This window comes from Frankliniella occidentalis, unplaced genomic scaffold (assembly GCF_000697945.3).
Source record: "Frankliniella occidentalis isolate FOCC.00 unplaced genomic scaffold, Focc_3.1 Scaffold6, whole genome shotgun sequence".
In the NCBI taxonomy this organism is placed as follows: Eukaryota; Metazoa; Arthropoda; class Insecta; order Thysanoptera; family Thripidae; genus Frankliniella; species Frankliniella occidentalis.
This window is the reverse complement of record NW_026267136.1, coordinates 2,904,482-2,918,449: the sequence shown is the minus strand read 5'-3', so window position 1 is coordinate 2,918,449 and position 13,968 is coordinate 2,904,482. Positions and strand designations below refer to the sequence as shown.

The 13,968-nt window shown below is 44.1% G+C and overlaps 4 protein-coding genes across 8 annotated transcripts in view; 2 read left to right on the top strand and 2 right to left on the bottom strand.

Moving 5' to 3' along the window:
• LOC113207745 (amyloid-beta-like protein) overlaps positions 1-6,117 on the top strand; it is a 136,061-nt gene extending 129,944 nt beyond the window's left edge. The window contains exons 5-13 of one of the 3 annotated variants that reach the window (XM_052271448.1): positions 514-801; positions 889-1,148; positions 1,633-1,887; positions 1,970-2,160; positions 2,250-2,410; positions 2,495-2,988; positions 3,072-3,215; positions 3,336-3,469; positions 3,545-6,117. In XM_052271448.1, the coding sequence (XP_052127408.1) occupies positions 514-801; positions 889-1,148; positions 1,633-1,887; positions 1,970-2,160; positions 2,250-2,410; positions 2,495-2,988; positions 3,072-3,215; positions 3,336-3,446 (1,904 nt within the window). In that variant the 3' untranslated portion in view covers positions 3,447-3,469; positions 3,545-6,117. Of the gene's footprint in view, positions 1-513; positions 802-888; positions 1,158-1,632; positions 1,888-1,969; positions 2,161-2,249; positions 2,411-2,494; positions 2,989-3,071; positions 3,216-3,335; positions 3,470-3,544 lie in introns of all 3 variants that reach the window. The other 2 variants (XM_052271440.1, XM_052271457.1) reach the window with 2 other exon arrangements.
• Positions 6,108-8,507, bottom strand: LOC113207749 (uncharacterized). The gene is made up of 5 exons (XM_026424427.2): positions 7,689-8,507; positions 7,462-7,612; positions 7,131-7,347; positions 6,923-7,055; positions 6,108-6,837 (listed from the first exon to the last, which is right to left on the bottom strand). The coding sequence occupies exons 1-5, from the start codon at positions 8,214-8,216 to the stop codon at positions 6,217-6,219; spliced, it is 1,650 nt and encodes a 549-aa protein (XP_026280212.1). The 5' UTR covers positions 8,217-8,507; the 3' UTR covers positions 6,108-6,216.
• A 329-nt stretch (positions 8,508-8,836) lies between these two features.
• On the top strand, positions 8,837-11,552 carry LOC113207756 (CREB/ATF bZIP transcription factor-like). Of its 3 annotated transcripts, XM_052271490.1 has the most exons (4): positions 8,837-9,501; positions 9,688-9,816; positions 10,273-10,338; positions 10,712-11,552. In XM_052271490.1, the coding sequence occupies exons 1-3, from the start codon at positions 9,042-9,044 to the stop codon at positions 10,335-10,337; spliced, it is 654 nt and encodes a 217-aa protein (XP_052127450.1). In that variant the 5' UTR covers positions 8,837-9,041; the 3' UTR covers position 10,338; positions 10,712-11,552. The 3 variants fall into 3 exon arrangements, 2 of the variants coding, with proteins under 2 accessions (XP_052127450.1, XP_052127446.1); XM_052271486.1 differs by having other exon boundaries at positions 8,838-9,816; XR_003303476.2 differs by lacking the exon at positions 9,688-9,816 and having other exon boundaries at positions 8,842-9,005.
• A 105-nt stretch (positions 11,553-11,657) lies between these two features.
• On the bottom strand, positions 11,658-13,412 carry LOC113207754 (28S ribosomal protein S22, mitochondrial). The gene is made up of 7 exons (XM_026424435.2): positions 13,179-13,412; positions 12,854-13,035; positions 12,607-12,771; positions 12,389-12,532; positions 12,083-12,312; positions 11,912-12,014; positions 11,658-11,836 (listed from the first exon to the last, which is right to left on the bottom strand). The coding sequence occupies exons 1-7, from the start codon at positions 13,330-13,332 to the stop codon at positions 11,720-11,722; spliced, it is 1,095 nt and encodes a 364-aa protein (XP_026280220.1). The 5' UTR covers positions 13,333-13,412; the 3' UTR covers positions 11,658-11,719.
• Positions 13,413-13,968: the final 556 nt, after the last annotated feature.

The following is a 13,968-nucleotide window of genomic DNA, read 5'->3' as shown; positions in this document are numbered from 1 at the left end:
TGCCGATTGCAAATTAATGATAGCCGAAACTCCTTCACAAAGTTGTCCTGATTGCTCTCGGCGCCACGGACTATCTCTGGTTGCGATTGGCCGGTGCGGTGAGAGGCCGGCAGGTCAGCAGTGGCGACCGCGCCCCGCCCCGCCCCGCCGCCCTCGCAGTGTCCTTAATCCACTCAGGGCTTTGGCGCCCGCCTCGCGCAGCAGCAGCAGAGCGGCCCCTCGGCACATCAAAATGAGAGCTGGTCAGGCGGGGCGCCGAGCCGGTTGTAAAAGTGCGAGTGCCGCGCCCCACTTGCACATTCATCAGCTGTGTAATACTCCGGGAGTGACCCGTCCTGCTTTAAGCAGAACGGCTCTTTCAGTCCGAGCGGGACGAAACGGGACGGCCGAGTGGAAAAGCGAACTGCGCCAGAACGGCCGGGGGGTTGGGCGCGCCAAAGTTGTGCAGAGTTTGTCAAACTCATTCGCGGCGGTCATCCATTTGCATGACGATGTTTTCCCTTTGCCCCGCAGACCCGACCAAGGCCGTCAAGGTGCCCGTGGACATGGCGCCGCTGCCCAGCAAACAGGACAAGGAGGACACGGCCGAGACGCCCTTCGACGCGTCCGACGACGCCTCGTCCGCCGCCCTGGACGCCTCCGAGGACGACGACGAGGATGAGGACCTGGACGAGGAGGAGCAGGATGCGGCGCTTCCGGACGCGCCCCTGTCCGACAACCAGGAGAACAACGACAACCAAGGGGACGGCGACGACGACTCGGACGACTCCGACGAGTACAACGATGAGGACACCGGTGCTGGTAAGTACAAGCTGCTGGAAATGGAACGAAAACTTAGTGTGGCTCGCGGAGTGTATTCTCATGACATGCTTGACTTGTCACCTGTAGGTAACGGCTCTGACGACATCAACAACAAGGTGACGCCACCCACGACGCGCACCCCCAGCTCCAGCGCGGCCCCGCAGCCGTCGCCGGCAGCCGTCGCGGCCGCGGCCCAGCCCAGCCCCGCCGAGAACAGGAACACGCCGTCGCCCTACCCGACGCCCTCGCCCACCCCGGACCCCTACTTCCTGCACTTCGACCCGCGGCGCGAGCACCAGGACTACAAGCAGGCCCAGCACCGCCTGGAGGAGACCCACCGCGAGAAGGTCACTAAGGTTTGTGTCTGCTCATGGCTAGGTGGCCGCCTGGCGAGGCGAGGCGCGGGCCCCCGGCCGCCACCGGGACCCCGCCGGCCCTCCTGCAGGGCGCCGCCAGGCCGGCCACGGCGTCGCCGTCGAAGGCGGTGGAACCGGGACTTTCGGATTTCAAAAGCAATACAGACGCCGGGCGTCTTCTGTGAATTGTTCTGTGGGCGGAGGGAAGGACTGGTCCGGAGGGACGACGCTGTTTGTCCGGCGTCGCCTCCCTCCTGCCCTCCTCCTCCCCTCCGAGCCTCGAGCCGCCCCGGTCCCCGCCTTCGCCGCGTCGACTAAGACTGCGCTGCTGCCCGCCCCGGCGGGCCCCTGGCTGGTGGCCCTCCGCCGGGGCGCGGCCGTTGCGCGTCGCTTTTGATGCTACTCTCGCGCCGGTCCGCCCGGGTCCGCCTGCCGCCCCTGCGTGACGCCCGCTGCGCTCTGCATGGCACTACAGGTGATGAAGGACTGGTCCGACCTGGAGGAGCGCTACCAGGAGATGCGCAGCCTGGACCCCAAGGGCGCGCTCGACTTCAAGAAGCGGATGACGCTGCGCTTCCAGAAGACGGTCCAGTCGCTGGAGGAGGAGGGCGACGCGGAGAAGCACCAGCTGGTCGCCATGCACCAGCAGCGCGTGCTGGCGCACATCGGCCAGCGCAAGAAGGAGGCTATGACTTGCTACACCACTGCCTTGAATGACAGCCCGCCGAACGTGAGCATGTGCTTGAGTGATGCCTCGACGCGCCGTTGCCCGCTCGCCCGTCTCTAACGCGGAAACGCTCTCCTCTTTGCAGACCCACCGCGTGCAGAAGTGCCTGCAGAAGCTGCTCCGCGCCCTGCACAAGGACCGCCACCACACCATCGCCCACTACCGCCACCTGCTGGCGTCCTCGTTCGAGCAGGCCGAGCGCGAGAAGCCGATGACCCTGGAGCACCTCACCGACATCGACCGCATGGTTAACCAGTCCCTGCAGATGCTCCAACGGTAAGCTTGTTATGCGACGGTTGGGGGAGGGTGGGAGATGTTCGCTCACATGAAACGGGTTGCATGATGGCACGTTCTGTGTTGGACAGGTTCCCGTCCCTGCAGGAGAAGATCGGCCAGCTGATGGAGGACTACATCCAGGCCCTGCGCAGCAAGGACGACACCCCCGGCTCCCTGCTCACCATGACCCGTGCCGCAGAGTCCGCCATCCTGGACAAGTACCAGGCCGACGTGACCGCGCAGCAGGAGGGTAAGTAGTGCCATCGGGTGCGTCCGCTCGCCCCGCTCCGCGCCAGTGTGCTGCGCTAACACGCCCTTCCCGTCCTGCTCGCAGAGAAAGAGCGACAGCGCGCCCTGGAGCGACAGCGCAAGGAGCAGCGCAAGAAGGAGCGCGTCGAGCTGCGCGAGGAGAAGCTGAGGGTAGAGGCGGCGTTCGGCAAGACGCTGTCCAAGGAGGCCAACGCCGACACGATGGAGGACGACCACGATGACCGGGACGTGAGCGACAACAGCAGCAACCAGGAGGACAGCCTGCTCAGCCTGCCCCTGGCCGGCAGCAGCACTGGCAGCAGCAGCAGCAGTGTCAGCTTCACCTCCTCGTCCCCTGCGCCCGCCCCCGCGGCGGCCCCCATCGAGCGCGAGCACGAGCGCGAACAGCAGCGCGAGCAGCAGCGCGAGCATGAGCGCGAGCAGCAGAGGGAGCGCGAGCGCGAGCGTGAACGTGAGCGCCCGACGCCGCCGGCTCCCGAGCTCGCCGTCCTCAGCCACAAGGAGGAAGGACCAAAGATCGCCCACGCCCAGACTCACGACGTCAGCCACGGAGAGCCGGTGGGTACCTAGGGTATAGCTGTTTGATGTTGTGCATTCCCCTTTGATCTTAATTCTGACCGTTTTCCGGCGTCCGTTGCCAGACCTTCTCCCTGCGACGCGACTATCGCCGAGAGAGCAAGGGCGTCTACTTCACACTGGCCTTCGCTGGCATCGCGCTCCTGGCCGCCGTCGTCGTGGGCATCGCGCTGCTGAGGAGAAGGAGCGCTCGTCTGCCCCAGAACCAGGTGAGGTGCCAGACGAGAGGTCTCAATTCCATTTCTTCGAAAAATGATACCTGCATTATTGCAAGGAAGGATTGTGTTGAAGTCACATTGAATTTCCTGGTAACATGTTTTCCATTGCAGGGCTTTGTGGAAGTGGACCAGGCTGCTACACCAGAGGAGCGCCATGTGGCGAATATGCAGATTAATGGATATGAAAATCCCACTTACAAATACTTTGAAGTCAAAGAATAAGGAAGAGCTACTGATGATGGGTGGTAAGTCTCCGGAAGAATTACTTTGTGTTGAATGTTAATGTACAATGAAGTAATCGAAGGCCCTCTTTTCCTCAGCTCTCCACTTCTCTCCGACATGTTTTGTAGAAAGCGATTGAGCAGTGGAAGATGCTAAGAACATGACAGTATCTCATCGCTAGTTTATTGTTTGTTTTCACAATTGTATGTTATATGCAATTTCCTGGTGTGTTACTTAAATGAATCATCACAAAAGTTTTGTAGATAGTCAAATGGTTTTAAGTGACATACTGTACCTCTTATTAGCAGGTTTAGCCAGTGTTTCTTTGACTGTGACCCTATGATTCACTTAATTGATATTCTTCACTTGTGCCCATAATGTACTTCTACTAAAACAAACCTACCGTATGACATCTGGTGTTTTGTCATCAATATTATTATTTATGGTATTAAATGAAAATAGAAAACTCCAGGTTGATTGAGGAATGTATTTAGAGGAAAGGCTGGCCACTTGCAAGGCTGATTGACAAGACCATATGCTGCTCAGCTCAGGTAACATTATGAGCTTCCAGCAGCTTTTACCACCGAATCATATGGTTGTGATTAACAAGTGGAAATAGTCATGGAAAGACATTTAGAGAGGATAGTGTGGCAGAAAGATATTTTTTTTTTTAAATTTGTTTTTTGGTGGGTTGCTATAAATAGCTTATTTATTTTATGCAGCTTAATAAAGCTTGTATATTAAAAGAAACTCTGAGCATTTATGCTCTTGCACAATTCCTCAGTCTTACTTGTTACATTTATTTATTGTATTGATAATTATTTTTAAGATGTTTTATGTTATTAATTTGTAAAATTTTGCTGCCATTTCAAAACAACTCCATCCACTGTAGCATTTTTATCCTTACTTATTAATTTTACCATATGCTCTCCACTTTTATTCTTCTTTTTTCAGAGTTTCTGCGAACACCGTCTTTCGTGTTTTATTTTATGTAATATAATGATATAGATGTAAAAGAAACCCCTAAGCCTTTAAATGTAGGCAGATAGAATGTGTGTGACGCTCGATTTCCTGCTCTCATTATGTATGGCTTATGTCCTAGTTTGTGTATGAATCATACACAGATGTAGTAGATTCGTAAGTATCATTGAAAATAGTGCTATTTTGTATAAAAGTATAACGTATATCTACTTGTAATTGTGTACTGAGTTTGTAAGTCTTTTCTTGCAAGTAGAATCTGAGTGCAACAATCACTTGGGTATGCTTAAAACCTTTATAAGGTTTTTTTTGTTTGTTTTTTCTATTTATGCTGCATACTCCATGCAATGTGTATGCACAACTTCATTTTGTTTGGTTTGGGTTCCAAATTGTCATCTAAAGGTTAAATTATTGCAGTTTTATTGTCCGCTTGCAATTCCACCAGCTGCACTTTGGCACAATCTAAATGGAAATCAATTTTTCTGTTGAGCATATGATTTTATTGCATGTCCCACAGTATTTGAATACTTGTTCTATTGCGCTCTCAGTAAAGCTGTGCCTTTTTTATTTTAATGTGGAATTGGAGTTATATTTAAAATTATTGTTCCCTCAAGCAACTAATGAATAGTTCATATCATTTATCATCATGACTGCATTAACTTAAATAGTTGAAGAGGAAGTTGGAGAAAAACTCTAGAAAGACCATTGTCTTTTATTCATTCCAAGGAGGGGCTCAAACAGTCATGAGCTTCTAGTCAGGACTATGATTTGAATTTATCAGGGACACACTTGTTGTTGCTTATTTATATGAATGATATTGAGTCACTAAGTTATTCTGCGTGTAGTGGATTGCATTCATGCATTTCCTTTCCCTGACACCATGATAACTCGCTGCACTGTAGGAACAGAGGTTGAGGGGCACAAGAGAACTTACCAATTTTGATGACACATATTCTGCCCTGTCTGGGTAACTGTGTCTGCTCCAAAATAGCTGTTTCTATCATGTTGATGAAACAGTTAAAATTTACCTCTTATCTTATTACAGTGAAAATCTTGAACATTTGTAATGAAGGACAGCAAGTTGTAATTGTTGACATTAATTTATTTCCAGCATTTTAGCCACTTAAATAAACTCTGATTCTGTGTGTGGTTCATAATTTAAGCACACATTTAAGCATCATCTCATTAAAATTTCAGGATTTCAATTTCTGTTTTAGGTGGTAAGCTCCTTAGCTTGGAACATACCGTTACGTTCTTCTGATGTTTAAAATTAATTCTCTTTATATTGTTTGTTATCTTTATAATTTTCTATTTTCCTGCTGTTGTACAAGGAAAGGGGTACATCAGCTGTGTCATTAAACAGTTTATGATTTTGCAGCATTTCAGGTTGTTGAAATGATATTATCCTTTGAGCCTATTTGGCATAATAAATTTCTCTTTAGGTGTATGTGTCTTTTTAGTACCTACTTCCTACCTGGTATTAGTCAAAACTTCATACCTATGCATCTCTTATAACTTTTACGCATCTTATTATGATAGCTATACCTTTCTTAGTTACTAATTCCTACATAAGAGCAAATTCCTGCTAAAGTTTACTTGTGTATGTAATTTTGTGTCATGTGTCTCCAACTGTAATTTAGGTGGCAAAAGCTAAAACTTTGTATAAATTAAAAGAAGTCCATAAAAACAGTAACAGAGTCTCTTTTATTACTCCCATAACTGTTTATAACATACACACATAGATACATACGTACAATACATGTCAATATGGTAGTGTTGATTACAACAATAATTATTTCCACATACTCCACAGTGTCTTGAAAAATCCTTTTTGTTCTTCAATTTTTGGAGGGGTTTCATTTTGTTGTTCCTGTGATAACTGAACATGAGGCATGTTTTCTGCATGATAGGAAATCTTTTGTTCAGACAGAGGCTCTGAATAGTTATTGACATCTGGTGAGCTTGAACCTACATTTCCCTGATTCCTTGCTTTATTCTGAGAATGGTAGGATTCTTGAGGAGGTGATTCTACAATTTTAACAGAAGTCTGAAGAATTGAATTCAATTGATTGCCTTCACGGCTAGCTTGGGAATTTGGGACAGAATCTTTACTAGTGGTTGTGAATGTATGTGCTTCTTGAGGTTTTAATTCAACTGCTTCTGAAGAGTTTTTTCTTTCTTCTGATACTCTACTGGAATCAATTTTCAAATTAATGTCAGATTGAAAACAAGCTGTGTCTATCTGTGCCTCAACAAATTTGTTATCATTGACATTATTATCTACATTTTTCCAAAACTGATACACCCTTCGGAGCCACAATTTCCAGAACAGTTGAATATCAGTTTGATTGAATTCAAGCACAGATGCAGGAGTTCCATCAGCATTGGCATATATCAGAATAAGGTTATTGATCTGTAAATGAGTACATATTTTTTTAATGTAAAAAAATGTCTGTTGAGCAAATTATTTTTTTTTTTTTTACCAATTCCACATTTACCTGGAATGGCCACATAGGATCAGCATTAAGAGCTCCAAGAGTTGCCACATTTTGAATAGATCCGTCAATAGTCATGAGTAGATTTGTTTTTGGTGAACTGGTTTTCTTGATCTCAATTAAAGTAGGCTTTCCTCTACCAAGTCAAAAAGAAATGCATTGTATGATACACAGGAAAAATAACAAGGAAGCAAAATAAAATTCTACTTACTTGTACATTGCAATGCAGTCTACCGTCCCATGATACCTCAAGTGAGGGTGGTAGGCTTTTGCTTGAAAGCATCGAGCGTCTTTTAGGTGTCTCAAGGCTGGACAAATACTTTCCCAGTAAGCCTCCATTATAGGGCTCACTGCAGCAAGAGAATTATCTCCCCTCTTCAAATACTCCGTTATCATATTTTGGAAATCCAACCCATTCTGCTTGAGTTCTAAAATAGATGCAAGTACAAAACAGAAAAATCAGAAACCTAGCAATAAAACATAGTTGGAAAACAGATCGGAAGGCTTTTAAATCAAAACAATAACAACACTTTACAATTTACCTTCCTCAAAGTAATCAAAATCTTCTGAACCAAGTTTGAGTAAATTGGATTCCCTCCAACTAGAAATATTTCGAGAACTTCTAGGCGATCTGGTATGATTTATAACTTCTCTAATGGACACAGTGTGTTCTAACTTATTTTTCACCAGGTCCTGGTAAACAGTAAACAGATGAAATTAGTCCAAAGAAAACAATCAAAATGACACTTAAATGAAGAACTATGCTTACCGTTATCTCTGAAGATGCAGTCAAGAAAGGTTTGGTATTTTCCGTGGAATAAACAGATTGTTTTAATATAGTAGAAAAATCGACACCACTTCGAGTGTATTTAGGAAGATCTGATTTTGCTAGAGGTGGTAGTGGGCTGTTACTTGTGCTTTGTTTTAGAATTCTTATTTCAGTCCGATCTTTCTCAGTCTCAACCTTTTTGGCAGTATAGCTTTTTTTGGTTTTGTTTTGATGAGGGAGAAAAGCCTGGTTCTCAATTTCAGATGTGTTCTGCCTTTTTTTCACTTGATTAAGGGATCTTCCATCAGAACGACTAGTCCAGACTTGGTTGGTTTTCACAACATAAATTTTTTTTCCAATTTTGATGGAGTTTGCCTTACTTGTCTTTTGCACAGTGTTGGCAGGTTGACTATGACAATGCCTTAAAAACCGCTGATTTTCTGACAAGCCGAGAGACGATGAATACGGCATGCTACTGCGACAAGAGAGGCAAAATAAAATGGTTCGCTGCATACTCCCTTTTCCCATTTTCAAACATCAAAGGAGAGAAATGCCGGGCAAATTTACAACAACGAGCTCAATGAGGTTATGTCCGCCTCTGCAAGTTACTCTAGCAGACGACTTTTTTTTAGTCGGTGTCCGGTGTCGGTAGGCAATGTTCAAGCTTGCCAACTGGCTCCAAATATTTTCCGGTTTTTCACTCATACGCTCCTCATTGAGAATTTCAAGTGAACCAAAAGAGAGAAAAAGTTAGTAACTGAGTTTCATTCTTTCGTTCATCTCCCATTTAACAAAGCATCTCAGAGAGAAGATAAAAACAACTGCCTTGAACTTGGCGGCCAGTTAGAGCTTCCTGATTGGCCAGAGCCCGAGGTCATCCTTTTTCCGGTCAGGCGGGAAGTTCAAACCAGTTCAAACAATGAAACACAAAGAGGTAGTAGTAAAAACGTGGTGCCATGGTTTGGTTTATCCCATACTTAAGCCATTATACTCCGTGCTTTAACTTAGCAAGTCTCCTCTTAAGTTTCATGCGTTCAGGGTAAGAAATTATATTTTACTTTTCGTACACAGAAACCTCTCAGAAACTTGAAAGCTTGAAACGTGACTGAAACGTTTTTGTAGTACGCGTTCCAGCCGCTAGGTGCGTGCGCTGCGGGGCTCGCTGACGCAACGTCCACCATTTTGCAGCTTGTGCTCGGTACGGACGAAGGACGTTGTGTGGAGTGCCGATTAATTGTGATTTTGAGTGGTTTTCAGAGGAAAACGAGTCGATAAACTATTGGACACTGTTCGCCTGCGCTCAGGCAACAAACTAGTGTAAGTTTCTTGCTGTTACTTGTGTTTTTTGTCAAAATGGCCCGGTTTGCGAGTGGTGCAAGCGGTAGGCTGGGCAAACGTACACGCAACGCAAGTGAAACGGCTTCGCTCAGCTCTTGGGGAAGCGAAATCAATGTACTTTCTGATGTGGAGGAAGATAACTTCGAAGTGCAGAAGAAGCGACGCTTCCTAGATAGTGGTGTCAGTATGGATGCAGAATTGTCGGGAAGGGCCTTTACATCCTCCGACGAAGAATCTCAGCAACAGCCCAACTCAAGCGCCACTCGTGGAAAACGACCAAAGTGCTTCTCGCGCAACGCTGTTCTCGCCAGACAGAACCGTCTGAAGAAGAAGAAGTACATGGCGGATTTGGAGAACGAACTCCAAGCATTGCGCAGAGAAAATAGCAAGCTCAAGCTGTCATTGGATGGTTACAGCAAAGATGTCCAGCTTGTCCGAAAAGAGAACAAATACCTTCGCAATGTGCTAGCCAACAGTAAGGAGATCTCACATTTGCTGCGCTCAATTAATGTTAATTGTGGCTCTCCCTCTGTGTCTTCTGTTAACACAACTGCAGCATCTAAGAAATCAACAGCTCTAAAAGACACTCGTTCCAATGTAATTGTTGAAAGTGCAGTTCCCACGATGAACATTCATTTGGATTCTCTTGTGCCATCCACAGATTCTTCTCTAATTGATTTTCATCCCGCAAGAACAGTGAGAAGAGATTTCCCTATTGCTGTAGATGATGTACCCTTGTCTCTTTCTGCTCCAGAGGATGAAGATACTGACGACCTTGACATTCTCTTTGGTAGTAAAGAAATTTCAACTGAACTTGATTTGAACTTAAATGAGGCACCTTGTGATGATGACTTTGGCTTTGGTCCTAACGCCTTTGGTGACTGGCTCGATGGAGATGAGCCCTTGGCCAATATTGGAGTGTGCCTTCATGTTGCCAATAAGAAAGTTTCCCTAGAATTCTGCTCATCATGCAATGAAAATGCCTTTTCTAGTTGCAGTGGTGTTACTCTTTAAAATTGTGTTTTTTTCAAAGCAGAATTTTCCCTTGCCTATCTGTCACCTTTATTTTTTTTTCACTTCCACAATTTTGTTATTCATTATTTTAATTAAGGATTTATTGTAGGCTTATGAAATTATATGTGACAGTTTTTCATGTATAAACTTTAGTGCCTTGTTAATGTGAATAGTATAAAGCTTGGATTCTTTTGCTCTACTGCATTGTTATTAGTGTTTGATCTTTTTTCAGGCGCCTTTACTGTGCTCTTTGGAAGGCTTGCAGTTCTACCTTCCGATTGCAGAGGCTATTGCTAAGGTGCGGTTTGTTCCTAAATTTTAAGATGCATGTGGAACATGATTATGTCTAGTTGATACACATATATTGGGTTTTCAAGCTTGTGTCTTATTATCTGAAAATCAAAGCATTGACTCTACTGGGGGAAAGAAAAATATTCATTTTACTACTTTGTGTACTTCATGTTCTAACACTTTATTATATTGTATATACCAATAGAATATTAGTTATAGTTCATAACTTGAAGTATCAGTACTATTATTTGTGGTGGTTGCCAGTTCTTATTTATAGAAGCGTCTCTCGATTAGATGCTATCTATCTTATTTCATTAACTTGGAAATGGCAGCCATCACCCATTTAGAAGACCATATTTTAATTGCAATGTGTGTTGCAGCGGATGCCAAGGGCTGGGAGTCAGGAGCCCGGATTGAAAAACGGTTGAGTATACTTGTATCGGGCCAATCATAACACTGCTAGTCAAATCCCCAGAGAAGTGATCAGATTATTTCTTTGAAAAAACTAAAGTAATGGTTGTCAAAGTAATTTTATTTTTAAACATTTTTTTCCTTAATTGAATTCTCTGGGGATAATTTAATTACACAGGTTGTTTAGTTTCATTTAACCCTCTTGAAATTTGGAGAGGATGATAATATCATTTGAACAACCTGGGTGATTAATTTCACATCACTACAACACAAGTATGGTCATTTCAGATTGGGTGAATGTTTTTAATGAACAAGTTATGTTATTTTTTCAGCACATTTTCACAACTTCCTCAGGGCCTGCAGCTGCGAGATTTAAAAATTGGTTTAGTATTGATAGGAAAGCTGGACATATGTTTGAGAGGTTCAATAGATTTGGTAAGTGTGTTTGGTGCTAAATACTGCCAGAAGCTATAAGCCTTCCTCAGATGATATCGAAAGGCATGCCCAAGAGAGCTGTTTGATTTCCCAAAATGAATGAAGTAATGAATGAGTGAGTACAGTCTTCTATGACTTTACCCCTTATAGGCAAGCTGTCACCATCTATTGAACTTCGCTCAATTGGTATGAACTTGTCTTCTGTGAAGGCGAGATTTTGTAGGGCATCTCATATGAACTTGCTCAGTTACAGCTGGACCTTGGCTGCTGCTGCCCCAGAAACAAGCATTTTTTTTTAAGAAATTCATTATGTAATGGATTGTAAAATATTTATTTGTACATACATTTATTGTTAAATACATTTTGTTAAGTAAATGCTGTTTTCATTATTGATGGTAAAAAGTTGAAACAACTACCAGATCCATATTTCAAGTTTTGAATGAACTGAAGACAAAAGGTATTTTTAAAAGAAAAATCTGATTGATTGAAAGAAGATGAATTTATAAATACATGAAATCCACTGATATTCCAGGTACATAGTATTATTGATTCCCTGAGAGAGTTCTTTCCTCGTCTGCAGTTGGAAGCTGCAGTTCCAGGTGAGCATTTAAGGTCATGGTCAAAGATGCTTTGTCTTTGGCATATTTGGAAATATATTCCTGTGGGAACAAAATAAATACAATTACGGTTAGAGAAAATGAAAGATAAATTTGACATTTCTCAAATTATTTTACCTTCAAGAAGGCTGTATCATCTGGCGAAGAAGGATTTGAATAGTCTGTAATCTCTGGCCTGGTCAGGTAAAACACCTTTGTGAGTGCCACAGCATCCTGAATTCTGGTTAAAATTCGGCATTAATAACACCAATTGACAAGCAGATGAAAGACACCAAAGAGTATACTTACTTATGAGTAGAAATGCAGTGCTTCAAAAATTTGTCTTGGCGACCATTGAAGACTAAATAGAATGCCATTGAACCATAATGCCGTGTTCCAACAAGTAAATCATATTCACCACTAGCATCAATATGGTCATAAGTAATTGATGTAACAGAAACATACTGTGGGTCATCAGGCTCAAACTGTATACATGCTTTGTCTAAGACGAATTGGTACTCCAACCTATCTAGAAGCGACTGTAAGTAATTAAAAATAATTAATTTATCAAATGATGAAAGGAGTATAACTAGTCCCTCTTACAACTCAAAATACCTTCAGTTTCTCTGAAGTAAACAGCTGTGGTGGTTCAATTGACCGCCCCTCCTCTGGAAAATATGTCTGCAGCATACGGTACCGTTCATCTCTTGATGCATGACGCAATGTACCATCTGTGTCTCTCGCTACAATAATCCTATCCTAAAGTGGGACAGGAAATATGAGAAAAAGAAACATTTCTATACAAACAGCGCAAACAAAGATGGGAGTCTTACGCGATGTGGTACACCAAACGAAATGTCTGTCACCAAGATTTTGGACTCTTCAAGCCCTTGCAGTTCTGGATCTTCTGATAAAACAATCCTTTCATCTGGTTTTGGTGAGAGAACAGGTGGTAATTGGAGGTAGTATCTAGCTACTTCATGGGCTCTCTCTAGCTCCTGCATAGGAAGAAATGCAGTAAAGGGTCAAGTGTATTTGACGAATGAAAACAAATTAAACGGAACCAAAAGTTCAAAATACCTCATCAAGTTCCTCTTGAGTTAAAAATTTCAATTCTGGCTCTGAGAGGGTCTTTCCTTCTTTACGAGGTTCAAAAACTTTGGATGTATCACGCATGTTCATTTCTAGCAGACAACTTTGGACTTCATCCTTGAAGAAGAATTGCGCTGGGTCCTTTTTATCTGAGGAAGTTACATTACTCCCTGTAAAAATAAACAAAATCAAAATGAATACAGGGTTGAGTTAAAATATATTTTAATTTTTTAAGACTTTTCACATGAAAAGTTTCCATGAGCATTAATTTAAAATAGTAGGGCAGAGGTTAAGTTTTCCATTGTAGTCTAACCTGTGAGTTTCACTCCGACAGTGTCTGAATAAGGTCTAGATGAGCTTTTCAGTAATAGAGGCGAACATCCATCGTGTCTTCTTCTTCCAGAAACAAGGAGGACATTTTTGTTGAAACGTTGGAGGCTCCTCAAAGTGCGTGTTGCTAAAGCCATGTTTACATCGGTACGATTTTAAAGTTTTCTGCACGGACACGGTAATGTCTGATAGGTGGTTATTTGCAGAGATACCAGTGGCCTGCGGATAGCGCTTCCTCCACCTCTTTGACATGAAACAGTATTTACAGGAATGTCAGTGCGGGAAATTGCCTACCTACAGGCGCGGATGAATGAGAATAGGGACAGATATAGAAATGGGAATAGCAATTAGCAATGGAGAAGTTCAGCGAGCTCTCTGGGAGCAGAAGTTCTCAGGATACTCCATCGTGGTCCACGCATGTCCGGGATGTGATCCTCGCTTGTCCGTGATGTGCTTGTTTGTGGAGATGTTAGTATTTTACGATTGTAGCTACTGCCGACAGAGCCCGAGTCAGCTTAAACTAAACCGTCTATTGACGAAATCATTTCTTCCGCCAATGCTTGAATATCAACCAGAAGTAAACAGCGCTAAGAAATAAAGCGAAAACGAAAGAAATCAATGCCTCTCCGAAGCTCTCGCCTTGTCCAAGCGTTCGGAGGGACAGGGGGCCGCGGGGGCCCGATTCAGGAAAGCATTGCCTACCCTCCAGGCGTTTTCAGCGACAATCATCGACCCACGCCTAGATTGACACGGCGTCACTTCTTAGCTTTAGA

Coding starts and splice junctions, on each gene's coding strand:
- LOC113207756 (XM_052271486.1), top strand. CDS start 9,042: ATGGCCCGGTTTGCGAGTGGTGCAAGCGGTAGGCTGGGCAAACGTACA. Junction 9,817..10,272: donor CGACCTTGACATTCTCTTTG/GTAGTAAAGAAA, acceptor ATCTTTTTTCAG/GCGCCTTTACTGTGCTCTTT.
- LOC113207754 (XM_026424435.2), bottom strand. CDS start 13,332: ATGGCTTTAGCAACACGCACTTTGAGGAGCCTCCAACGTTTCAACAAA. Junction 12,772..12,853: donor CTCAAGAGGAACTTGATGAG/GTATTTTGAACT, acceptor CTTCCTATGCAG/GAGCTAGAGAGAGCCCATGA. Junction 11,837..11,911: donor ATGATACAGCCTTCTTGAAG/GTAAAATAATTT, acceptor TTGTTCCCACAG/GAATATATTTCCAAATATGC.
- LOC113207749 (XM_026424427.2), bottom strand. CDS start 8,216: ATGGGAAAAGGGAGTATGCAGCGAACCATTTTATTTTGCCTCTCTTGT. Junction 7,613..7,688: donor CTGCATCTTCAGAGATAACG/GTAAGCATAGTT, acceptor ACTGTTTACCAG/GACCTGGTGAAAAATAAGTT. Junction 7,056..7,130: donor GACTGCATTGCAATGTACAA/GTAAGTAGAATT, acceptor TTGACTTGGTAG/AGGAAAGCCTACTTTAATTG.